The sequence below is a fragment of the Callorhinchus milii genome, unplaced genomic scaffold (assembly GCF_018977255.1).
Source record: "Callorhinchus milii isolate IMCB2004 unplaced genomic scaffold, IMCB_Cmil_1.0 Scaffold1, whole genome shotgun sequence".
Classification (NCBI taxonomy): domain Eukaryota; kingdom Metazoa; phylum Chordata; class Chondrichthyes; order Chimaeriformes; family Callorhinchidae; genus Callorhinchus; species Callorhinchus milii.
This window is the reverse complement of record NW_024704742.1, coordinates 37,391,639-37,419,444: the sequence shown is the minus strand read 5'-3', so window position 1 is coordinate 37,419,444 and position 27,806 is coordinate 37,391,639. Positions and strand designations below refer to the sequence as shown.

At 43.6% G+C, this 27,806-nt stretch overlaps 1 protein-coding gene across 4 annotated transcripts in view; it reads right to left on the bottom strand.

Annotated features, from left to right (window-relative positions):
- LOC103180863 (AF4/FMR2 family member 4) overlaps nucleotides 1–26,029 on the bottom strand; it is a 98,853-nt gene extending 72,824 nt beyond the window's left edge. For all 4 annotated transcript variants that reach the window (XM_042340204.1, XM_042340221.1, XM_007896933.2 and 1 more), the window contains exon 1: nucleotides 25,884–26,029. Coding sequence is in view for 1 of the 4 variants with exons in the window: in XM_007896936.2 (XP_007895127.1) it covers nucleotides 25,884–25,900 (17 nt within the window). In the remaining 3 variants the exon portion in view is untranslated. The remainder of the gene's footprint in view (nucleotides 1–25,883) is intronic.
- Nucleotides 26,030–27,806: the final 1,777 nt, after the last annotated feature.

Sequence of the window (27,806 nt, the reverse complement as noted above, 5' to 3'; positions counted from 1 at the left end):
TAGAGGTGTGTTGCATTGCCATCCTTTGGGTGAGACGTTAAACTGAGGTGCTGTCTGCCAGTTCAGGTGGATGTTAAAGATCCCAAGGCACTACTTGAAAAGGAAAGGGAGTTTCTTCTGATGCCTGGCCAACAATCCCCCAGATAAAATTGGTCATTCACTCCATGGCTGGTTGTAGGACATTGCTGTGCACAACTGGCTGCTGGGTTTCACCCACAAAATACAGTCACTACACTTTACAGTAAATCCACTGAAGTGCTTTGAGATCTCGAAACAGGATAAGGCACTATATCAAATCAACGATTATTTATTATTTTAAAAAAAAATTATGTATCACAAATTATTAAGTCTGAATATTTGAACAAAATTAACTTTCAATCAGTTTTCCCCCCTCCCATTCTCTCCATTCAAGATGCTGATTCATGTAGATGTACAGCTTCACCCACCCAGCCACCTATTCCCTGGTACTGTGGCCATGTACCCACCCGTCACTTGTAAGTCAGACAGGGAGTGATGGCACAAGGCCGGGGTTGGTGGGGGGGAAGAGAGAGAGAGAAAAAAAAGCAAAACAGAAACTGAGCCAGTTCCCATTGTTCACATACATATTTGAATAGGAGTGCAGAATATGCAGCATAATTCCTGCTGTAATCTAAACACACTGTATGTGTGTTTATCCAGATGTTTTTGTTTGCCTTATGAACAGCATAAGGTTTCCTCCAAAAGATTGTGAATTGACGTGGATTGGCCAATCTCTTAGGACACCATCTCACATCTGCAGCTGTTAGTCTGAAGTTACAGATCCCTTTATACAAATGCACATCCTGCAACCCCCACTCCTCCCCCCCTTACAATTAACACATAGCAACGCGCAGACAATCAGACAGACAATCCTACTAAACATCCTTATGGTGAACCTTCAATATTCCTGAACATTTGGAATAAGCATTTATACCTTCAAGCAGAAAATAAATTGGAGGCGTGGGGGAAGAGCAAAACAAAGATTAAAAAAAAATTTCTACAAACCTGGCACTCACTTTACAATATTCACAGTGCAAAATGAGCAAAGTAGGTCTTGCTGTTTTAAGATCAGGACCAACTCAATTGGGCACAATTTATTTTAGAGTATAAGAGAGGCACAGGGAGATTATAATAATAATCCTTGCATTTGATTATAGTGCCCTATCATGTCGTTGAGACATCTCAAAGCGCTTCACAGAATATATTGTAAAGTGGATTGACTGTGTATTTTGTGAGCAATTAGATTTAAAGTGCAGGAGAGGAAGTAACAATTTTAATTTGGATGTATAGTTATTGTGAAGAAACTCTTGCAAAGTTTATAAAGTCAAAAGACGAGGGAGGAGAATGGTCTGGAGTTATCAGCATTGTGTTTACATTCCTAGTCGCTGCTCTGTGATACTCAAGGTTACCAGAGCTGAGTTTCATACCAGTCTCAACAACACCAATGCTGGTTGTGAGCAGCACTGCTCATAAATATGCTCGTCTCCCTGGTACATTAAATATTTTTGACTTTATCTGAACAAGATTTGAAGGAATGATGATGTGGTATGTAGGCAGGCAGTCCATAAGGAAGTTCCCCCAATAGTTTAGGTGGGTGAAGGGCTGGGCAGCACTAATTGGACCAAACAGACCAGAAGGCCACAGTTTTGAATTCCAGTCGGTGTTGAATTAGGTGATTTCAGCCACAGCAGCATCAGGGGTGCTGCAAATTGCTTCAACAAAAGCAGCTTGTATTTATATAGTGCCCTTCGTGCGGGCTACCACCTGAGTGCTTCACTGTGGGTACGAGAAAGAGAATCATCCAGGGTTCCTGCTCCTAATCCCCATCCAAAGACATCTGCTGGAGGTGCACTGGCATGTGTGGTGTGTGTGTGTGTGTGTGAATGTTGGGTGTGCAGGTCTGGCTCGGTTGGCTTGGCTGTGAGGCTTACAGTTGAATAACCTGTCAACACTTATCGTCAAGAGTCTAATGGCCACTTGTGCAGATCACTAGTTGAATGTGACAGGCGCCTCATACTATTCAAAAGGAGGAAAGAATCCTGGCCAATCCGCCAGATAAAACTGAATGATTCACTTTGTGGTATTATGAATGACTACGTGGAAGGGTGTTGAAATATACTGACTATCACCTCGACATACATTGGTATATTGATAGCCGCAACCAGAAGAAGTGGGGGTTAAAAGTAGCTTTGCTGAACAGGTTGAGGTTAGCTTCTGATTACATTTCATACTTTCCTGGGAAGATGTTCACTCCTCTGAGATAGTGAGCAATCGGGTCCTGCCTAGACACCTGCCTATCTCAAGGCTGAGAAACAAGCAAGCTGTGGAAGGCTGCCCAGAAGTTGTCCATCTCTCTTTCTCTCTCTGTGCAAAGCATCCTGCGAAGGATGCTTTGCTATCTCTGTGACCAGGGAAGGTGGAGTTAGAAACACATGAAAGATCTAACTTTGAAATAGTTGGGAGTTGTGTAGAGGGTCAGCACACTTCCCAGTGGAATCGATATCAATTCTACTGTATGTATGTATAGTGTACAGGGGTGAGGGAATTTACCTCCAGTTAGAAAGTGACCATTAAACGTGAAAGAGAAGTAGTGGATAATATGATTTTGATTCTGTCTGTTGCCTAGTATATCTGTATAAGGGATACAGAGTAACTGATTTGTCTGTTCAAATGTTAATAAATCCTATATCAGAAAGTAATACGTCAAGTAAATTTGCCAACAATAGGTGGGGGAAGACTAGGTATGAGAGAGAGAGAGACACCCTGCTTGTGAATCTGTATCTCTCCTTGAGGAGTGAGTGAATTAAATTGTAAAAGTAATGGTATAAGGGCGCAGATTTCAGATTCAAAAGCTTTGAAACTAATCTGCTCTGCGATTAAAGTCTGAAGATAGTTATTCTTTCTTTTGCCAAATTAGCAGATTATCGTGCACTTTACAGAATATATTTTAAGACAGCTCTGAGCCTTAGTAACTATTTCAGCATTTTAAGAACGTATAATTCTCAACTAAGAGAACCGGCTAACAATTCCTTTCCCTTTTTCTTTAAAACAAAGCTTTTCACATCTAGCTTTTGCCCCCCTACACCCATCATAATAGTCCTTGCAATTCATATAGTACCTTTTAAGTCAGGTGGACATCTCAAAGTGAGTAACAGAATTTATTGTAAAGTGTAGTGACTATTTTGCAAACAAAATGTACAGGTCTTGAATTTTAAGTTCCAGTGTATTCCTCAAAGTAACACAAACACAAGACTGATATCAGCTGCCCTGGGTGACAGTGAGCAGCTATAATGCAATTTGTAGAGCAAACGTAGCAATTCAAACATATTCCTGCATTTTTTAATCTGTTTTTGGAAGCGCAGGGTGAAACAAGAATGATAAATCTCAGCTCAAGATCAAAACGTATTGTTACAATCTTTCTACTGAAGTCAGTGGCTGTACACAGCCAGGAACTTGCTAGGCTGTTACTGACCAGTCAGCACATTTGCAGAAGAGATTTTCCATCTGAATACATTTGTCCTGTCAGCTACCCACGTGACCAGCCACTGTGAGGGCAAGGTTTGACTCAGGGATTTCTGTGGCTGTAGGAGCAAACATTTGGAGGCAAAATAAGCACAAAGGCGAAATATGATTTAAAAAATTCGGTAATTTGCACAACAATTGAAAAACAAATATCTGAGAGTGTGTCATCTGAGAGTGACACAACTCCTTATCAAGGCATTCCCGATTTGGAATTTTTTTGGGGTAAAAGCCCAAGCCTTACTTTCCCAGGAGTTTCTCCTGGTATCCTGGCCAACAATCCCCCAAATTAAGATTGGCCACTCACTTCATGGCTGTTTCTGGGACACTGCTATGCGCAGGTTGGCTGCTGAGTATGACTTTAAAAATATGCGGACACTATATTTTGTAGTATATCCTGTGAAGTGCTTTGAGGGATCCTCCTGACATAAAAGGCACAAAGTTGATAGTTTGAAAACAAAAACGGAAGACACTGGAAACACTCAGCAGGTCAGGCAGCATCTATGGATAAAGGAAAGTGAGTCAAAGTTTTGGGTCCATGACTCTTCGGCAGACCTGAAACATTGACTCACTTTCCTTTCTCCAAGATGCTGCCTGACCTCCTGAGTGTTCCCAGTAACTTCTGTTTTTGTTTTCAGATTTCCAGCATCTCCAGTACTTTGCGGAAGCTGGTAGTTTGTTCACCAAGTATTTTGTCAACCCATTTCTGAATAGTCTTATTAACAGTCCCAGTTGCACCAATGATTATAAGAACTATGTTTGTTTTGCACTGACACATACAATTTGTAGATCGATATATTTCCTGATCTTCTCTAGTTCCTCATTTCTTATTTTGTAATCACTTGGGATAGACACATCATGATAAGGCGCTCTACCAAATGCAAGTATTATTATTAATATTATCAATAATACATGTACAATGTATTAGCTTCTTTATAATAATATCTGATCTGTTACAGATTACTGTTCTATCTGTATGTACTTGTGAGTCCCAGATTATTGTGATGTTATTTTTCGATGGCACTTTTGCTAATTGATGTTCATACCAGTTGGTCTTTACATCAATATCAAAGTGTTTACAAAATGTCCAGTGAATATAGTTAGCTACATTGTTATGTTGATTCCGATACTCTGATTGTACGAGGGCTGGACATGGTAACAATGTGTGATCTACTGTTTCTGGTGCTGGATGGCATATTCGGCATTTCGGATCAATATTTATCTTTAAGATCTTATTTCCATAATAATGGGTAGTAATAGATTGGTCTTTTGCTGATATTATGGGTTCTTCTGTTTCGGCTTTCGAAACCTGTATGTCAACCAGTTGAAGCTTTGGTTCATATCTAGGCCTTCTTTCATTTCTCTTGGAAATTAACCATGATGACTCTCTTCTCCAAAATATTTTCGAATCGCCTTTAAGTGATCTTCACCATCATCATCATCAAGGTTACATTTCAGAACATATGCTGTGGAGCTCATATAAGGAAACTTGCTCAGTTTGGATCTGTTTATACTAGAAGGCGTCAAGATAATATATTAAATGTGTTTTAAATGGGGCTACAATTTGTTATTAGTTGGCAAAATTGCCAGTGGAATCAGTACATTTCAGTCTTATCACTAATAATGGCAGACCCAGTGCTCTCATATTACAATAGAAGTTTCCTGTTTACTGCACATTTCCCCACATTTGTGGTTTCTGTCTCAATGATGTTGTGCTTGTTTTTGATTTCTCGTTCACACCTTCACCACATAAACCAATTGAAGCCAATTCTAAAGCTAGTGTTCAATTTTTTTGAGTAACATCAAGAAGTAGTTTGGTAACAACAGCGGATACTGACAATGTTTAGGAAAGACAATACGGGTTTATATATAAAAAACTAGAAAAGAAACAAAACCCATGGTTCCACATTGAAGACAAACAAGACTTGTTGAAAAAGTCAGAAATGATGAGATAAATCAGGAAGTTGCTCGGCAACACCAAAAATTGAATTTCAAAAGCATGTAAATTGCATGAAGGAAGAACAGAAAGACTGAATTAAAATTGAATAGAACTATCCTCTCCCACACAAAATTACTGCTATCCTCGCTAGCTCGATTGGCTCCCCCGTCTCTGATCAGATAGACTTCATGGTCCTTACTAATCCCTCCATGCCCTACACCTCTCCATCTCTGATCTGTTCATATCCCACCAGTCTGCTCGCCCTCTCCCTTCTAGTGTTAAAAACTATTTCTTAGACTCGCCTCCCTCTCCCCTTACTTGGTGTCCAACCCCAGTATTGTGAAGCTCTCTGAAATGTTATCTCATGTAAAGAGCGCTCATGAAGCACTCTGGTCCGTGTAAACCCAGAACACAAACTTCCAAGCATTAAAAGTGAATTTAGATGCCTACAAACCAGAATGAAGGCAGTGTGCTACACTAGTTCCATTCACAATGATCCGGAAAGATTATACAACATGTAAGGAACATATTTCAGCCAAATTTAACCCAATTGATGTCTGGTAAACAGCAATAACTGGGACTGAGTACTGTAGTATTACATAGCTCGCTGATGAAAAAAGAAATGTTTATTTCATAATGTTGAAGCACCATAAAGTCTCCCAAATGTATTTTTTTTAAAAAAAGAGACCTGGCCAATAATTATTACTGATAAAATTGTTCACTTGCTTCACGGCTGTTTACTTCAGCACTAAGCTTTACAAACCAGCAGGTCATAAGTTTACTTCCTGATCTATGCTGAATTAGCTGATCTTGTGACACTAAAGGTACAGTTAGTTTGAAAGTGGCCTGTGAAGCCAACTGCGAGTTGTGCACCATTCTCTGTCCTGCTGATCCATTTACTATTCGACTGGAGCACAGATCCTCTGCTATAGAACAAGCACACATTGCAATGGAATGATGGAGTTGTGAAACATACAAGATGTTATCACATGTAGTGTGTAATGCAGCCTTGTTACGTGTGCATTAGCATATCCAAGTACTTAATGGTTGCAGCAAGTATTTAACAGTCAGTGATGGCAGTGGCTGCCAATGAAAAATGTAACTCACTACAGGACAATAATAATCTATTACTGATAAACCACCTTATGTTGATGACATATCTCAAAGCACTTTGGAGTAATTGTTGTAAAGTTTACTTGTAGGTGAATGGGGCAATGGTAAAGGGTTCTGGCAGTACACAGATCACCTGGCTTATTTTGCTGAGAGCAGCAAAAAAGTAAACTTATTCTAGAGTAAAATAGGTTTTATACCAGTATTAATACTTTTCAATTCAAGACTGAATGCCGAGATTGCTTTATACAGTTCTGTTATATGGTCAAGAAATTCCAGTAGTCTGAATTAGGCTGCTTCATGACAGGGTTACCTCTGTATCAGTACTAATTTAGATCCTGCTAACTCAGGGTAAACAAGCTCATATTGAAATACATGCAAATCCCAAGAAGTTATTAATAGAAACGCTTCAGTAGAAAACCCCTGCATACAGCCTTAAAGCTGAACGGTGCAGGATTTCATAGGCAGAACTGACTTCTCCACAGCTTGTAAAAGGTCCTGCAGGACTGTGAAAAAATCTACTATTTTTGATTGATGTGCAGTAAACATACACCCAATAGTAATCGTGGATTCAGTGACAAGTAATGCAGTCAGTCTGATTCATACAATGCTGCAAAACATGTTGCATCTGACATCAATCAATGTAATACAAACACTGAGAAAATGCAACAAATGGATGACTAATACAGCTGTTACATATCAGTACTGCACTTCTTCAATGTATAAAATTGCTTGCGTTACTGGAAACATATTTCTAGGATTACTGGACCTGCAATAATACTCAATCAGATCTAGGTGCCTGACACCTAATGCTTCAACTCCAAATAAGGTGTGAATAAAAATCTGCCAAGTGGTGTACATCTTTTAAAGGGCAGAGAGACTGACTCAACTGAAAAATTGCTTTATTCTGTGTCCATATTGGTGCAATTTTGTAACTGATGCATTGCAGAGGGGCACTTTTTATACAAGAGTTTAAAATATATTTGATAAACACGCACAATTCAAGAGGGGAGAGGCGCTGACATTTGCTGGGATACAGTTCCTATTCAACGTCAACACCAATCACCATCACCAAAAACTTGCATTTATATAGCGCCTTCATGCAGTTCGCGTCTGAGCACTTAACAGCAGTGTGGGGTGATGCTGAGTTGGAAAGAGAGGGGAGGTAACCAAGGCAAGAAGTCCTGCCTTCCCTGTCACAAGTACCTTCCAGAAGGCGATAGAAAATCCTCAATAGAAAATCAGAAGCAGGATCCCCAACTCCTATCCTCTCAATAACCCAAGGGAGCAGAGTACTGCCCAATACATTGTTCCAACATGAGAACAGAGGAGTACAGTATTATTATTATTAGGATCTGCAAATCCTTGTGCTGACCTTCCAATCCCTCCCAAGTCCTTGCCCCATCTTAATGCCTAATTTCGGCATTTTGTTCCACCCTCAGCTCTTATTTAAGGCTTACATCTGGTACCTGGCAAAGACTGCTTTTCTTCATCTCCGGATTATTGTCCACCTCTGACCTATCTCACTCCCAATTTCATCTGCCCGCCCCCTCCCTCCATTTCACCTGGCCCACCCACTCTCTCCACAACCCGTAAATGTTGTTATGTTATGTTTCTGGAAAGGAAACTGAAATATATTGCTTATGCAGCCTATGGACGTTTCTGAAATAGGGCATCAGGCCCTCAGCAGCCAAAAGGTTGGACCACCCTGAGCAGGAATAGAGGGGTTTATGAGAGAGGAATATTAGAAGTAGGGGCTTGTGTGGAGTATAAATACCGGCAGGGACGAGTTGGGCAGAGTGACCTGTTTCTGTGCCAGATCACTCATTGTAACTATATTATAATATAGATTATCAATTTGGTGACCTTGTGTGATGTTCAGTTCCCTGGTGTGCTGGAGGGAGACTTACCCCGGACTTATTTGAGATGCTTCACTGTGCCTCCTGTTGCGAACTTGTGGCTTGTGTATCATGACATTCGACCGCCAGTGAATTGAATATGTTCAATAACATTGTCAAAGTGCCCTAAATGCATTCCCAACCTCACCCTGTAGCCCTTAAAAATGATGGACAGGTACAGGTAATAAATTGAGAGAACTAGGTCAACAGCATTTTTTGAAGCAATGATGGAAGTTTTTAATGACTGAATGGGCTTAGTAGAAGAAAGCACTCATTCCCTTATGAAAGTGAAAGAATTTTAAAAAATCATTCATTCAGGACTATGTGCCGGTTCAAATACTTTTTGTGGTTTGCTCTCAGGAGATTTCATCAGTTCACATTAAATGCTTTCATGTAGAAGCACAGGGATGACACAAGCACCAGCTGCTTTCAATGACCCACAAAACTAAGATACTATCAGGCCTCATTGTTACACAAATTGCCCCAGACCACATTACCACTCCTTCAGACAGAGCCCATCTACTGCACCCTGATGAGAATACAGTAGACTATTTCAAAGTATTAAACCCAGCCCAAGTACAATAGAAAGCATTGTCTGAGAAAAGGCATTAAAGCAGTGGTGGCCTGTGGCTTGTGGTGCCGTCAAGAAGTGCCCCCCCACCCCACTGCCACCGAACATTCGCACGGGTCTGGGTAAGTCTTCGCTCGATCACTAGTGTGCTTTCAGTTTTTTTTTCTCGATTTGAATATTTCTTGATTGCGCTATAAATCAAGAAATATTCAATCAAGAAAATTTATTTTATTGGCCAACCATGAACAACAGCAACTTGCATTTATAGGGAGGTGCCAGGGCTCGAATGGTTTTGAAGACGATTGTGAGGATCTTGAAACTGATCCGTTTGGCAATAGGGAGCCAGTGGAGCCTGGTTAGAACTGGTATGATGGGAGTACGTGGGCCGCAGAGTTTGGGATTAGTTGGATCTTGTGCATGGTGGAGTTGGGGAGATCGACAAAGAGGGCATTTGAAAAGTCAAGTCGAGAAGTGGCAAACGCATGGATGAATGTTTTGGCTGCATCTGGAATACGGTACGGTCAGAGGTGGGCAATGTGACAGAGGTGAAGGAAGGTGGTCCTGGTCAGGGACCAGATGTGGGAAAGGAAGGACAGCTTTGGGTCCAACCTGACACCTAGGCTGCGCACCAGTTCAGTGAGTCTGAGAGATAGGCCGGGGAGGTTGAGGAGGTCAGAGCCACAGGACAGAAGACATTAATGGGAGAAAGGTGTAAGGCTTCCGTCTTGTCAAAATTAAGTCGCAAGAAGTTTGCAATCATCCAGGCCTTAATATCTGCGAGGCAAGCCGACATAACATCGGTGGACCTGGAGTTGCAGCTGGAGGAGGAGAATTAGATTTGTGTGTCATCCGCAAACATGTAGAAGTTTATTATTATTGTATAATAAAATAATAGCAACCCTTGCCTTTGTTACAGCACCTCATCGCGTCTTCTTGATGTCTAAAAGCGCTTCACAAAATACTGTAAAGTGAATTGACTACATGTATTGTGGGCAAAACGTTGGCAGCCAATTACGCACATCAGTGTCTAAGAAACTTGCCCAACGTTTCACACTGCCGGAAATCAAAGCGAGTGCTCTAATCAATAAGCTACAGGACTTCAAAATTCTATTATTATTATTATATGGAAATTTACCCCGTGTCTGTGGATGACATCGCCAAGAGGAAGCATGTAGATGAGGACGAGGAGGGGACCAAGGAGGGAGCCCTGGGGTATGCCACAGTTGGCGGGTGGGAGGAGAAACCATTTGAAGAAACAAAGTAAAGGCAATTTGTTAGGTTAGGACTTGAGCTAGGCTAGTGTGGTTCCACTGAGGTGGATGAGGGAGGATAGGCAGTGGAGGAGGATAGATAGCATGGTCGACTGACGAATGCAGCAGAGAGGTTGAGGATGAGAACGAGGAGGCAAAGGGAGCCTTAGTCACAGAGACAGAGGATGTCATTTGTAACCTTGACAACAAACCGAGTGGAGGGAGAGGTGTGAGGCAGTTGGGATGGAGGGGTGGAGGGGCTGCAGAGGAGGTGATGGATGCTGGAGAAAATGCCTTGGGGTCGTTTATGGCTTCAAAATGGTTTTGGAGCAAAAGGCAGTTTTGGACTGCGTGAGGGAGAGGCGATAGTTGCAGAAATAAACTTAAGAGGAAAGGAATAGGCTATCGAGCTTATTCTTTTCCGATCAGAAAAATGATCAGATCATGATATTTCCTCACCCACTCTCTCTGAGAGCAGGATCCACGATAGATTGTGCAGATTCCTAAAGATTAATAAAGTAACAATTCAAGAATATTCCTCCATTCTACATCCTGGGCTCTTCCCTTTGCGGACAACAACGTTTTTCACCCTCGTCGCACAGAAAATACCACGGCTCATCTGGGCCAACATTCCTCTACTGATAAGCTTTGGAGTTCATCACAAAGCCAAAACAACACCTCAAAGGAGTCAATAGTCCTCACTGCCAAGGCTTCATTTGGTTATACAGTAGTTGCATTTAAAAAGATTCAAGCATTGTGGTAATTGGAACCAGCTTATCAATCATCATTTTATAGCCCTTCAAATTAAGTTTGCACTAATTCTCCCGCTCTGCCATAGGCAAATACAAATGTGCAATTGCACAATTAATCTTCTTAAATGTAAAGTTCTGCTTCTACAAAGCAGCTTTTTTTTAAAAAAAGAGTTCCTTTCATCAACCAGTCCTTTGTTTTAGGTAAACGTTTGAAGACACGACGATTGCCTCATTTGGCCAGCAGCCTCCCCTCACCCCACCCACTAGCTATAATTTTACTACCTCCGACTGCCAATATCTCATTCTGTGTCTCACAGACTGGCTACTGATCCTATTGATTTACATACCAGATATAGCTGCTATCTTTGGTGTAGTTTGTCTATGGTGCTGCTAAGCCGGTTATAACCAATAGGTGCTTAAAATGCTATCTCCAGAAAACATTAAACTGAATCTGAATTGTATACTTAGCCAAATTATCTTTGTGGATGGAGTTAACATTTAGCCCTATATAAAAGCACATTCTTAAAAAGGCACCAGAACCAAACGTTGGTTTCATAAAAATGTATGTGTTTTAATGTGGGCTCAGCAAGACGGAACCCAAAGTAAATCCTAAAAGTAAAATGTTTTGAACTAACAAGTCACCAAAAAAAAACTTCACAATTTTAACAAGAGCATTCCATCTTGGTTTGAATTTCTGCACCCTTTGCAGCAGGCTGTGATCAGGCACATAGCAAAGACTCCAAATCCTGGAAGCTGTTAATTATGAATTAACATTGTTTCAATTCTTTTGATTTTCATAATTTAGAAAAAAAATCATTTAATACAGATCTGCTCTGTGTACTGAGAAGATCTTGTACCACCACAGACTTTGAGAATTCTCATTATATCACGGCAAACCAGAGGGTTGATCAACTCTAAGTGGCGGTGGTGGTGAGGTTTGGTGGTGGGGGGAAATCTCCTGGAGGACAGGGGGTTTCATCACATCCATGTCGTCACATCATGGGTCTCATGAACTTTCCAACATCTGAATAAACAGGACTTTGGAAAAGACGTGGGGATTTGCCTACTTGAAGGAGACTTTTCAAGAAAGTACAGTGGAAAGTACACTGTTGTAGTCACCCCCTCCCTCCACCACTATCTTGCTGCCTCAGTTAGAATTCTGGTGTCCCTTGGACCAATGCTAACCTGGAGCATGGTGCACCTGGTTTACAACACAGACTAACCAGCTTCCCGTGCTAAAATTGCCTGATCTTTGGTTTAATAATAATCCTTGCATTTGATATAGTGCTTTTCATGTCGGGAGGACGTCCCAAAGCGCTTCACAGAACACACTGTAAAGTGAATTGACCGTATATTTGTGGGCGAACGCGGCAGCCAATCGCGCACAGCAATGTCCCACAAACAGTCGTAGATTGAAAATGACCAATTTTATTATTGTTTTTGGTTTTGGAGGGATTATTATTAGGCGTGTGGAGTAAGGAAACTTGCCCAAGGTTTCGCCCTGCCGGGAATTAAACTCAGGTCTCTCGCTTGCAAAGCGAGTGCTCTAACCACTGAGCTACAGGACGGTTTGTAAGGTTGCCTCTACCGTCATTTTCTGCATATGCATGCAAGCATGTCTACTGATGTTAATTTGTACTGGAAGTGGCTTCAGCGGCATACAGGATGTGAATTCAATGGCAACCCAAAGACTTGGAAGATGTCCATTTTTTCATGCTTCCCCTTGTCTTTGAAATACTGGACTCAGAGAACCACACTATAATCAGGGTGCTCTGCACAGCAGAAACATGCACTTAACAGCAACTTTCACAATGTCTCAAAGCCGTCTTCAAAAATGTTGTGGTGGGCGGGGGTGGGAGGAGAGGGGGAAATCACTAGGAATTTGCGGATGTTTTACCAAAGATCAAAGATATTTTCCCAATGAAACAGTCAAAAGATATTTTTCAGAGTTTTTGTTGTGTAAAACACTTAAAAATACTTTTATAAAAATCTAGAGAAAAGCATTAAGTATAATTTTGCATGAAACGCTTCAAGATGCCCGTAGGTATGATCATATTGGTGGCGAGAGTAGAGAAGTTGGATAACATAAGAATAAACTGAAAGCAAGTACTAAAAAGGTTGATGGTGCTCAAGTTAGACAAGTCACCTGGTCCGGACGGGATGCAACCTAGGTTACTGAGGGAAGTAAGGGTGGAAATAATGGAGGCTCTGGCCACAATCTTTCAATTCTCCTTGGACACCAGGGTGGTGCCAGAGGACTGGAGGGTTGCAAATATTACTCCCCTGTACAAAAAGGGACCAAAGGATAAACTTGGGAACTACAGGCCAGTCAGCCTAACATCAGTAGTGGGGAAACTTCTAGAGACTCTAATCCGGGTCAAAATAATTTTTCACTTAGAAAAATATGGGTTAACATGTTAACAGTCAACATGGATTTGTTAAAGGCAAATCGTGTCTAACAAACTTGATAAGAGTTTTTTGATGAAGTAACAAAGAGGGTGGATGAAGGTAGTGCAGTCGATGTAGTGTATATGGATTTTCAAAAGGCGTTTGATAAAGTGCTACATAAGAGACTTGTAAGCAAAATAGAAGCCCACGGTATTAAAGGGACAGTGGCAGCATGGATACAGAACCGGCTGGGAGACAGTTGCTTTTCTGACTGGAGGGAAGTGTGCAGGGGCATTATTGGGACTACTGCAGTTTTTGATCTATATAAATTACCATGACTTGGATATAGGGAGTACAATTTCCAAGTCTGCAGATGATACTAAGCTGGGAAAAGTAGTAAATGGTGAGGAGGATAATAGCAGACTGCAAATGGACATATACAGACCGGTAAAATGGGCAGACACATGGCAGATGAAGTTTAATGTGGAGAAATGCGAAGTGATGCACTTTGGAAGGAAGAATGAGGAGAGGCAATATAAGCTGATGGTAGAATCTTAAATGGGGTAAAGGAACAGAGAGACCTGGGGGATGATATAAGTAAATCTTTGAAGGTGGCAGGACAGGCAGATAAAGCTGTTAAAAAAAACATACAGTATACTAGGCTTTATAAATAGGGGCATAAAATACAAAAGTTAGGATGATGAACCTTTATAAAACACTGGTTAGGCCTCAGCTGTGTTCAGTTCTGGGCACCACACTTTAGGAAGGATGTCAAGGCATTGGAGAGGGTGCAAAGGAGATTTACCAGGATGGTACCAGGAATGAGGGGCTTCAGTTATCAGAAGAAGCTAGAGAAGCTAGGATTATTCTCCTTGGAGCAGAGAAGGTTAAGAGGAGACTTGGTAGAAGTTTTCAAAATTATGAGAGAATTCAACAGGGTGAGCAAGGAGAAACTATTTCCGCTGGCGGGTGGGTCGGTAACCTGAGGACATCGATTTAAAATAGTTGTTAAAAGAAACAGAGGGGAGGTGAGGAGAAATTTTTTCACACAGCGAGTTGTTCAGATCTGGAATCCATTGCCTGAAAGGCTGGTGGAAGCCGATTCGATAACAACTTTTAAGAGAGAAGTAGATAATTATTTGGGGAGGACAAGTTTGCAGGGTTATGGGGAGAGAGCGGGGGAGTGGGATTGATTTGGATAGCTCTTTTCAAAGAGTTGGCACAGACACGATGGGCCGAATGGCCTCCTTCTGTGCTGTATAATTCTATGATTCTAATGATAAAAAGAACAGTCAACAAGAATCCAAGCTGAATTACCCCTCCCTAACCCAGGAGTTCAGATGCAAATTATAGCACCGCACCCAAGATCAGCTAACTCACAGACCTGGATAGGAGCCAAGTGTTGCCATGGCGTACTTTTATCCATTTGGCCACCTGGGAATCTATTTAAAGACGGACAACGTACCTGCTAAATATTTTGAATCGATAATGGTAATGGATTATGTGAATAGAATTGAATTATTTTATATAATTGGTTAAAGTCAGATAGATTTCTTGTTTTCCATCTGTGTGGTAATCATAGTCAACTCCTCGCTCCCCCTGGCTAGACTTCAGACTCTGCCACTGTTAAGGGCTCTGAGACACTGGCCCGCATGAAGGGCGCTATATCAATTCAAGTTGTTATTATCAACATTTTTGAAGAGTTTAAAAGTGTGTGGCATGTGACCATGTAAATCATGTAATCCAGTAAAGAGAACAATGTGCACTGTGTAATGGTCAACTGCCTCAGGCATAGGTACACTTGTACGAAGTTACAAGAGTGAGCAGTACAAATAACAAAGTACCAGTCATCACAAATTGAAGCAGCTCTGCAACATTCGTAAAAATAAATGCGTCATGAATTACATTGTGTTTAGCATCCCAATTAGCCCACAGATTGGGAAATTTGCCCACAAATCTGTTCTTTTGGAATTCTTCCGATGCACGCACACTCGAACTTGGTTGTGAATTTTAATGTCAAATGATCCGGTGACTTGAGAAACCTGGGAGCTGCGTGTGCACACTGGCTTGTCAGCATGTGCGTAGATTTCACTCCGAAATCCCACATGAGCATCAATGAACTCCAACGTCATTCAGCTCCGTGGCCCATTGCTTCCCACAGCCAGTTCTGTGCTTGTTTTTTTTCTCTAGTATGTCCATGTGCTACATCTCAGGCAAAAATGATTTTTTAAAAAAATCAATTTTCTTCTTTGTGCAACAGCCAAAGTAAATATAAGAGAACTGCCATAGAGTTATTGGTGGAACATGGTCAGCAGGACAAATGTCCCACTTCTACCTTCATACTTTAGCTCCAAAAAATAGTGTAACTGCTTGGTATTTTCAGGCTGGCTGGCACAAGGTGGTTAGATTTAAAAAGAAGCCATTTGATTATCAGACACAGCACAACAAAGATATGAGCATTAGAGCCAGGAGTATTAAATGGATCAACTACACTCAAATCACGCTCGCAGAGATTTGTATACAGATTTCAGGATAAGGTTTTAGTATAAGCCAGGCACAAGAGAGCCAGAATTACTACAGAGCATCAGATAATCCCTTGTTACATCATGGATCAGCTAATTTATTCAGTCTTTTTATTTTACGCCAATTGTTTCTCTTCTCCCCCACCTTGAAAGCGTTTCTTCTATCTGTGGGCTGGAGGGGGGGGTGGAGGAAAACAAGGGGATTACAAACAAATGTATTCTTGTCCTCATCTGATGTCCACATGCAGTAAACAACAGGGCTCTCTGGATAACAAACATGAGCAGGAGCCTTGAATGATTCCCTTCCCCCTCCGTAACCCAAGAGCACTGGAGGTCAATTGAAGTGCCCCAACTCCTGGCCACCAAATCCCACAGATTAATTGGTCATTCAGGTCATGGCTATTTGTGAGATTTTCTTTTAGAGCAAAAATGACTGCCCTGTCCACCTACAAAAACAGTCACTACACTTGACAGTAATTACTGCAAAGCACATAGGTGTGATAAAAATGTGGTGCTTCTTGTGTTTCCTGTCTGAGATTGGTTTACTCAGTACAGCATGGAATTATTTATTTGAACACATCCTATTAGACAACTGGAACAAGCCATGGAACTAGAATAAAAACGGTCTCCGCTGCTATCATAACACACCGCTTTGAACATTAATATGGTGTTAACTGGAAAATCCTTAGATCTGATGCCAGCAATCTGCCTCAACTGTTTAGCAGAAATACAGACCAAGCACGTACACACTGAAAACCTCTATGTTGAGAAATCCAAAAATTCTGAAAGGGTGAATAAAGAAAGTCTCCCTCAGGGCCTGGAGTCAAGGGTTTCTACTTTACACAAAGATGATGTGGCAACACCCATTAATTATAGGTCATCCAATGATCCAGGATCAGGAAGGGGGCAATTTATCCTATAAATCTATAGCAATTAAACAGACCTGGGAACATTGACATTTGGCTAGTTCTATAATAATCCTTGCATTTAATAACAGTCCTTACATTTGATATAGCGCTTTATCACGTCTTCGAGATGTCTCAAAGTGCTTCACAGAATATACTGTAAAGTAAATTGACTGTATATTTTGTGGGCGAAATGCAGCAGCCAATTGCGCACAGCAGTGCCCCACAAACAGTCATGGATTGAGTGATCAATTTTTAAAAAACAATTTAAAAAAAGGGACTATTACCTCTGGAAAAGGGATCCACCAATCAATAACAACCTACTTACTGCTAGGTGAACAGAGGCATATGGAATAAGGAAACTTGCCCAACGTTTTGCCCTACCTGGGAATCTAACCTAGGTTCTCCTGATGCAAGGCGAGCACTCTAACTACTGAATTCAAAGAAACAATTTTAAGAGCAGCTATTTTGGTGGATCTTTCTCTCTCCAATCCACTGGGAAAAAATATTTAAAAATGGAGACATTGGGAACCTTATGGTGGTGTGAACTAGGCCACCAACCAGACAGCTTTGATCCGCAGCTCAGTGAGTTAAGGATTTCAGCAGTGTCAATCTCTCAGAGCTGTCTTCAGCATACAAAGCACATGAGTAGTGCAGAAGGAATGCGTTTTACAGCCCATCAAAACACTTCAAAGAAGTTTGCAGTAATTATTGTCAAGTGGAGTGATTTTTTTGGTAGGCAAATGTAGCAGACATTTTACACACAGTGAGGACTCACAAACTACTATGAAGTGAATGGCCAACTAGTATGGCGCAGACCTGTAGAAACTCGCTTCCCTTTACAAACAATGTCATTGGATCTTCAATGTTCACCTGAAGCCAAGAAGATGAAAACGTGGTTTAACATCCCATCTGAATATAATAATACTTGCATTTGGTATAGCACCTTATCATGTCTTCGAGATGTCTCAAAGCGCTTCACGGAATATACTGTAAAGTGAACTGACCGTATATTTTGTGGGCAAAACGCAGCAGCCAATTGCACACAGGGTTGTCCACAAACAGTCGTGAATTGAAGTGAGCAATTTTATTTTTTTAAAAAAAGGAATTTTTACCACAGGAAAGCAATCCACCAATCGAATAACAACCAGGTTACTACTTATTGCTAGGTAAACAGAGGCGGGTGTGTGGAGTAAGGAAACATGCCCACATTTTGCCTTGCTGGGAATGGAACCCAGGCCTCTCGCTTGCGAGGCGAGTGCTCTAACCACTGAGCTACAGGACTCCATCCTGAAAGATAGCATCTCTGGAAATGTAGAACTGCTTGTTGAGTACTACACTGAGTGTCAGCCAAAAGAGCTCAAATTCTGAAGTTGAACCCACATAAGAAAAGCAACACTTGGATCCAAATGCCTGTGGAGGCAGCACCTATATCTCATTTACACTACACCACTGGGTTAGGGCTGTCAACATGGCAATTCTGTAACAGGGAGTTCAGGTTAATTGTCACAGGAACGTTTATGGCTGGATAAGATCATCTGGTCAAGGCCTGCAAGTTCCTAAATATAGCAATTATCATCTGAGTCAGAGGTGTGTGTTCAAGCCCCAGGTTGGAATTTTGAATTCACAGTCTAGGTTGACACTCAGTTCAGTGCTGGGGGTGTGCTGCATTGATAGAGGTGCTGTCCTTTCAATGAACATTTAACTGAGGTACCCTCGAAAAGAGAAGGGTGTTTCTCAGTCTCCTGGCCAGCAAACCCTCATACAAAAATTGGTTATTCACTTCATGACTGTTTATGGGACATTGCAAATTGGTTGCAGTGTTCGCGTATCAAATACGCAGTGAATACAACAACAAGATTACATTTGTATAGCGCCTTTCACGTCAGAAGGACATCCCAAGGAGCTGGACAGTGTACAGCATTTCAGACCCAAGCTGGGGTCAGGGAGCGAGAAGGAAGGGGAGGGGAAGGGGGTGGTCGAAGATGGCATGGTCAAAGAGGAGGGTTTTGAGGCAGGACTTGAAGGAGGCTGAGGGGGCGAGACAGAGTGATTGGCGGATGGAATTCCAGAGGTTGGGGGCAGAGTGGCTGAAGGCTCTCCCGCCAACGGTGGGGCGGGCGGGTCGGAGGATGTGGAGCAGGCCGGAGCCGGCTGAGCGGAGCGAGCGGGCGGGTTGGTAGGGGCTTAGGAGGTCGCAGAGGTAGGTTGGGGAGAGGCCATGGAGGGCTTTGTAGGTGACTACCAGGATCTTGAACTGGATCCTCTGAAGGACAGGCAGCCAATGGAGTCGGGCAAGAGTGGGGAAGATGGGGTTGCAGAGTTTGGTACGGGAGAGGACACGGGCTGCAGAGTTCTGGATTATCTGCAGCCTGTGGAGAGAGGAGTTGGGAAGTCTGACAAGCAGGGCGTACAGTGATCTAGTGAATCCTATGAAGTGCTTTGAGACATCCTCCTGAATTGCAAAGTGTTATATCAAATGTAAAAATTATCATCATCAATGTAAAATGGAGACATAATAAAAATATTTAATGTTAGTCCAAATAAAGTACTGTATTACCAATCTCCCTCCTCCCTAAAAACACCACCAGTCTTCTAGTACTTCAGAAGGCGCAACTGTGCTTGACTAGATAACGAGAATCAATGGGCTACAATTGTGGAAGGCAACAGAAAAAGCACTCAGGGAGGTTTTCGATTACCATTTTGTGAATTGAAACTAGAATTTGGTGCATAGGGACACAGGTACAAGAGTAGGCCAGTCAGCCCTTCGTGCCTGTTCCACCATTCTATTAGATCTGTACCTCAACTCCATTTACCCCTCTTTGCCCTGTATCCCTTGATACCCTGACATCACAAATATCTATCCATCTCAGTCTTGAAAATTTGAATTGATCCTGCATGCACAGCCTTTTGCAGTGCAATCCAGTAACATAGGTAATACCAGCTGATCCAAATAACAGTGGTCACTATACCTGGTGTCCATGCAAGAACCACATTTGCTACTTGCTCCTCCATAGTTAAAGACTGTTGTGCAACCCACCACCATTAACTAGATTCATCATAAACTGGCAATGATGTAGGAATCACTGAGCAGTCTATGGAATCCAAATATATAGTTTCAACCTTTGCAGCCTCACTTCACGCTATCCTGGAGTGAAAATCGGACTGGAGAGGTTCGAGTACAGAGTGGAGGGAGAAATGCGAGCGAAATTGATTTCCAACGACGCTTCCAAAACTTTGGATGGGTCTGAAGTTTCAGAGGTTGGAGGGATCGAGTGTGGGCTTTTTAAGAAGAGGAATGATGACAGTGATTTTGAGGGGACAGAGGAGGGGGAGTTGAGTAACCAGAAGCTGAGTGCACTGTGTAGAACTGGTGTTTCCAGACTCTCGGAAATCAATATGTTAGCCGTATATAAATGTGCTGGCAATTGATGACAAGCATTTAAATAATCAAATACCACTGTGGTTGTGTTATCGAATACAATACAGTTTATAGACTAGAGTCAAGTACACACCATTAACATCATACCAGAGTTTACATGATTCAGCATTTAGTATTCACAGACTGTCAGCACAAACCCTAAAAAAAATCATTGAATAATCGACCCACCGGAAACTAGATCATCTTGAATCTGGAGAAGTTAAATCATAAACAAAATACTGCAGGTGAACTGAGACTGAAGTAAGCCTGACAAATCATACTCAGTTTACAGTGGAAAACAAAGGGCTGAATTTGATCCCAAAACTCCAATTTCTCGTTCTCACATTATACAAGCATTTGGTACATCGATGAGTCAACATCTGCAGCAATTTGGTCCAAAAAGTAATTCACTCCAGTACTAATTACTTATCTTGATTATCAATACAAAATGGTGTGCTTGTGATCCTTTCTGCTAAATTCACAGAATGGGACTGATTTACTGAGGTGGGACCGCTTACACTGAGCTGCCTTAAAAGGTCAATGTAAACTGTGCAGCACTAGCACAAGTGGGAGGACAAGCTTGCAGGGCTATGGGGAGAGAACGGGGGAGTGGGATTGATTTGGAAGCTCTTTTCAAAGAGTCGGCACAGACACGATGGGCTGAAAAGCCTCCTTATGTGCTGTATGATTCTATGATTCTTAGTGAAATTGCATACGGAAGCTGAATGCTTTTGCTGCATGGGTGAAGCCGGTTGCAGCATAACTGTGAGATGGTGCAATTTCTGGATTCACAAAACCAAGCCCAAGCAATAACAAAAATGTACGGCACGGCACAATGGCAAAATATATACCTATGTGTCCTAAATTATCTTTGAAAAAAACAATGTAACTAGTCCTTCCTCAGCAAATAACATTATATGGATTCAGCAGCAAGGATTAGTTCTGTGAGCAACTGAAATCTTCATCCGTGCCCACACTAAAGGCCCAGCTTGGTAGCCTCTCCTGCTCTACCCTCCACAAGCTCCACACAATCAAAAACTGCAGCCTGAATCCTCTCCTGCACTCGGCTTCACTGGCTCTCTTTTCCCAGAAGCTCAACTTTGCAGTTCCTCTTCCCTATCTTCAAATGTCTCTACGGGCCTTGACCCAGTGCATCTCTGGAATCTTGCAACTCTCCTCACCTGACGACTCCCCCTTCTCCAACTCAGTGTTGCTTCATATCTCCTCCCATTCTGTTCTACCATCGGCAGGCGAGTTTTCAGCCATTTTGCCCCTTTGCAAATCTCTTCCTGCGCCTACTCAGCTCCCACTCTGCCTTTGTAAAGTGACTTGAACACTTTCCTTATATGAAAGGCACTATATAAGTGCCAACTGTTGTTGTATTGTGGAGCAATGCAGTAATTAAGAGCGAGGTTAGCACTGGTGTTAAACCAACCTCAGAAATAATAGCTTTTATGTTAAAGGTCCCAGTTTTAGTCTTGGACTGTGCCTTTACCAACCTTAGCTTGATTAGCAACTGGGTCCAACTGCAATATACATCTAGCTACACTGCTCCTTGAATAAGACGATTCCTGCTACTGAAATTTATCAAATGATTTCTGCTGGACATGGGAAGATGTAGGAACGTATTGGGTAACCATAGAATCAGATGTGTCTGTGTTGCCTTATATGGTCAAATAATTCATTACCCACTCATGGTCAGGCTGAAACATGGAAGAAAGGCTACTTGCACAAGTTACCAAGGATGCGGTCACCCTGGGAACTGTACTTAGGTATAATTTGTCCACAAATATACAGTCAATTCACTTTACAGTGTGTTTCTGTGAAGCGCTTTGGGACGTCCTCCCGACGTGAAAAGCGCTATATCAAATGCAAGGATTATTATTATTCACCGTCTTCATTACAGGAGGAGTAAGAGAATAATAATAATAATAATCCTTGCATTTGATATAGCTCTTTTCACGTCGGGAAGACGTCCCAAAGCGCTTCACAGAACACACTGTAAAGTGAATTGACTGTATATTTGTGGGCGAACGCGGCAGCCAATTGCGCACAGCAATGTCCCACAAACAGTCGTAGATTGAAAAATGACCAATTTATTATTGTTTTTGGTTTTGGAGGGATTATTATTAGGCGTGTGGAGTAAGGAAACTTGCCCAAGGTTTCGCCCTTTGCCTGGAAATGAACTCAGGTCTCTCACTTGCAAAGCGAGTGCTCTAACCACTGAGCTACAGGACTCCCCACTTGCAGAGAAAAAGAACAACATTGGGGCATCTTTAGTTTAACTGATTGATGAGTTTAGATAATCTGAAAATAACATTTGGTAAGCAAACACTGACGAGAGAGAGTGTGTGTGTGTGTGGGCGGGGGGGGGGGGGAGAGGGGGGAATGGCCCTCAGATTTTATTATTGATTTTATTAAGTTTCCTGCGACTTGCATGAACACATCCTGCAAAATTGCACTCTCAGATTCTTTCCATCGTGAGGTAATGAACTTTGATTTAAAAATCAACAGTAAACCTAGCAATTGTTTTCTCCCAGTTGACAATTCTCTGTACTGCTGTATGTTATATGGATAAGTAAGAGATTGAGGTATAATGCAGTTTAGGTCAGAGCAGTGTCAAGCACCAGGTTATGTCTGGAAGCAGCAACATCGAATTTGTCTTTTAGGTACCACAATGCAATATAATTTTTAGCGTGGACTTAGGCCACTTCCAATCTCATTATCTGACTGATTGTTAGGAGACTGATGAGAGGTCCTTGGGCACGAGCTTGCCTTCCATTTCCTCACTCCACGTAGAGAGTCTTGGGCCTGATTTTCACTATATCAATAGCACGCAGCACCATTGGGTCAGAGCTGGCTGCACCAGTGGAGGTATGCACACAGCTGAGGTACAAAACGACCAACTGTTGTTGGGCACAAAGAGATCGCACGTTTGCTTCTCTCCCCCCCCAATGTGGTGATCCACTTTTTAAGTCTCACCTAAAATGGATGCAAGTTAAACAACGAATATCTGCAGCATTCGGTAGGTTTCAAATGTTAGCCATAATCAACATTCCCAGTTTAGCTTACCTCCATGGGCAAGTTTGTTGGCTCCCAACCCAAAAATTTGAGTGCCTAACTGTGAGACACATTCATGCTCTTACAAGGGGAAGGAAATATAGAACAATCGATAATTTCAATGCAATGCAAACCTCTCATCAGCCCAGTACAATCCTATTGGAAATAACTGAATAATGTGGGTGGGTGTTCAACAGTGGATAAACAACAAGTCAATTGCTGGCAGTTGCTTTAATCCTTTAACTGCTGGTACAGTATTTATATTCACAAGACATTGCATTGTAAATTGTTGTTATTGTCTATGTATCCAGGGCATCTTTCACACTGAGTGACAAGTTCAAAACTGACTGTTTCTTTTCAAAACAAACTATAAAAATTACTCAGAATCAACAAACAATGAATCAAACCCAGGTTTGAGGGGGAAGTGGGCAGCACAGTGGGTTACCAGACTATCTTTCAGTTCTTGAACTTGAGCTAACATGAGTCTTCTTTCTCAGCTAGTCAATAGGAGGCTCAATTTTAGATAATCGGAAAGTAGCTCACAACACAATGTCCCATCATTTCTCACAAACGGGCAGTATCAGAAACCATACTGATAGCTTTAGCCAGAAATAGAAAATTCCTCAATGATGTGGTGTATGTGTGCGGGTATTCTGCAGAAAGGGAGCTTTGAATTGCCAAAGTGGGAAAATGTTCAACTCTACACCAGTGACAATACTCAAAACGTAATGAAGAGGTTGAAAACAAAAGTGGAATATAAAAGTTACAATATTTCTTTTTAAAAAAGTTTTAGACTCAACATACGGAAAGTTGTACATCAATGGGTGTCAAAAGTGGAGGAAAGAGAATTAGTAATGTTGGGTTAAGTTGACAAATAAATAGTGGCTGTTTGTTATAGACAGTAAATTAGAAAACAAACAAACAATATCAAAACAAATTCACAGGGCAAAGGATCAATGCAGTAAATCCAAAGGATGTTATGCAACAGGTCAAAATACAGTAGTGTATTATCAAGTCATACACCCCACTGGGAGTAAACCCTGTTCTTACTTCATATTTAATCAAGCATTCCAATAGTAATCGTTTTATTTTACTAGATCCGCTAAGTGAAAAACAGATTGTATATTTTCTACCTGATGTATCATATTTTCCTGCATTGTAGAAATGAACTAACTCTCGTTGAATGAATTTTGAGCCAATCCTGTAGGAATATTGTATTAAGAGAATTCTCCAAATCAAGTTAATGCCAAGAAGAAACACACAATCTCTTTTTTTTAAAAAAACACTTAAAGAAGCTCAGTTAGACATCTTAAAGAAGCTCAGTTAGACATCTTAAAGAAGCTCAGTTAGACATCTCATCACCTAACTTGCCCAGTGTCTTCTCCAGAGAAGACACTGGGCAAGTTTCTTCTCCAGAGAAGACACGAACGAGAAAGTAACATGAGTCGATGTGATCTTTGGGAAATAAAAGAGTTGAAGTGCAGGCCTAATTTTACCAATAAGACCTGAGCCATGAAAATGTAACTGCAGCGAACAAAAATGATCAAGATGCACTTACAACAAAGTGTTACTGCACGCTGCAGGGTTATTTGCTCGTGTAACCATATACATGTGCAGTACACCTGCATAATAATAATCCCTCCAACACAACAACAATAATAAATTCGGGTCATTTTCAATCCATACGACTGTTTGTGGGACACTGCTGTGCGCAATCGGCTGCCGCGTTCGCCCACAAGTATGCAGTCGCTTCACTTTACAGCGCGTTCTGTGAAGCGCTTTGGGACGTCCTCCCGACGTGAAGAGCGCTATATCAAATGCGAGGATTATTATTATTGTTATTAATATTCTCCCTACTACCAAATCAGCGGATTCACGGGTCCATAGAGTGTCTCTCCCTTTGGCAACTTCGCTCGGTTTGCAAACCAGTGACAGTGTCAGAACTTTCAGCTGCGGAGCGCACACAGGGAGGGAGGGAGGGAGGGAGGGAGGGTCTGGCCAGCACCGGCCTGGGTTAAACCCTGAAATATATTTAACAGGGTTCACCTAGAATATATATATATATATATATATAAAATATATATATATATACACACACACACAACCGAGAGCCATAGCTGGCTGGAGCGGGACCACTTTTATTGTCGACCTTTTATTTTTTTTTCCCCCTTTTTCCTTCCCTTTCTTTTTCCTTTTCCTTCCCTTTCTTTTTCCTTTTCCCTTCCCTCTTCCTTCGAATAAAACCCCCACCAAAGGGGGGAAAAAAAAACCCTCACACACGCACACGCACACACACACACAACACACACACACACATCTGGAAAAACACACAAAAAAAAGTGAATCGCCAAAACCTTTTTTTTGCACCGTATGTCACTGCGGGTCTTTGCACATGAGACGCGCACAACACAACACACACACAACACACACACACAACACACACACACACACAACACACACATATATATATATATCTAATATTATAGCTAATAAAAAGTTGCAAATGAAAGCGCCGCCGCCCCGCGGGTACCTGGAGTGAGTGGCCATGGTGCGGTTTGTGTGGCCAGTGGCGAGCGGTTGGCCATAAGCTGCTCTCTAGAGGAAGCCCCCGAGGAGCCCGGGCACTCCCTCCGCAGCCTCCTCCTGCCTCCCCGCACGAGCAGTGGGGGCTGCTGGCGCCCCCCCCGCGGCCCCGGCCCCGGCCCCCGCCCCCGGGTCCCTCCCCACTGAACGCATCCTCCGCCGCCGCCCCTTTCAGCGAAACGCTCGTTCCAGGGCTGAGCCCCACACAGAGGGTCAGAGCCTTCCACAGCCCTCCACCCGCCCCCCACCCGGAGCTCAGCACAGCTCAGCTCAGCTCACAGGGCTGTGGGGCTGACCCCGGGGGTGGGGAGGGGAGTGTGTGTGTGGGGGTGACAGAGAGGGGAGGGGAGTGTGTGTGTGGGGGTGGGGAGGGGGTGTGTGGGGGGTTAGGCTGTGTGTGTGGGGGTGGGGGAGGGGAGTGTGTGTGGGGGGGGGAGGGGAGTGTGTGTGTGGGGGAGTGGGGAGTGTGTGTGTGGGGGTGGGGAGAGGGGAGTGTGTGTGTGGGGGGGGGAGGGAGTGTGGTGGGGGGGGGGAGTGTGTGTGTGGGGGGTGGGGGAGGGGAGTGTGTGTGTGGGGGGTGGGGGAGGGGAGTGGTGTGTGGGGGGAGGGAGTGTGTGTGTGGGGGGTGGGGAGGGGAGTGTGTGTGTGGGAGGGGGAGTGTGTGTGTGGGAGGGGAGTGTGTGTGTGGGGGGGAGGGGAGTGTGTGTGGGGGGGGAGTGTGTGTGTGGGGGGGAGGGGAGTGTGGGGGGGGGGTGGGGTGGGGAGTGTGTGGGGGGGTGGGGAGTGTGTGTGGGGGGTGGGGGAGTGTGTGGGGGGGAGGGGAGTGTGTGTATGTGGGGGGTGGGGGAGTGTGTGTGTGGGGGTGGGGAGAGGGAGTGTGTGTGTGGGGGGGGGAGGGGTGTGGGGGGAGGGGAGGGTGGTGGGGAAGTGTGTGTGGGGGGGTGGGGGAGTGTGTGTGGGGGGGTGGGGGAGTGTGTGTGGGGGGGGGAGGGAGTGTGTGTATGTGGGGGGTGGGGGAGTGTGTGTGGGGGGGTTGGGGGAGTGTGTGTGGGGGGGAGTATGTGTGTGTGGGGGAGTATGTGTATGTGGGGGGTTGGGGGAGTGTGTGTGGGGGGTTGGGGGAGTGTGTGTGGGGGGGAGTATGTGTGTGTGGGGGAGTATGTGTATGTGGGGGTTGGGGGAGTGTGTGTGGGGGGGTTGGGGGAGTGTGTGTGGGGGGGAGTATGTGTGTGGGGAGGGTGTGTGTGTGGGGGGGGGAGTGTGTGTATGGTGGGGGGTGGGGGAGTGTGTGTGTGGGGGAGGGGAGTGTGTGTATGTGGGGGGTGGGGGGAGTGTGTGTGAGGGGGGAGTGTGTGTGGGGGGGAGTGTGTGTATGTGTGTGGGGGGGGAGTGTGTGTATGTGTGTGTGGGGGCAGTGTGTGTGAGGGGTGAGGGGTGGGGGGAGTGTGTGTGAGGGGGGAGTGTGTGTGGGGGGGTGTGTGTATGTGTGTGGGGGGGGAGTGTGTGGGTATGTGTGTGTGGGGGCAGTGTGTGTGAGGGGTGAGGGGTGGGGGGAGTGTGTGTGAGGGGGTGTGGGTGGGGGAGGGAAGTGTGGGGGGTGTGTGTGTGTGTGGGGAGTGTGTGTGAGGGGGTGTGGGTGAGGGGAGTGTGTGTGTGGGGGCGGTGGAGGGCTCAATGTGCTCCCCCCATAACCTGCTGCTGGACACCCCCCCACACAGCCCCTCCACCCCACACAGCCACACCCCCCCACCCCCACAGCCACCCCACCCCACACAGCCACCCCCCCACCCCACACAGCCACCCCCCCCACCCCACACAGCCACCCCCCCCACCCACACAGCCCCCCCACCCCCCCACACAGCCACCCCCC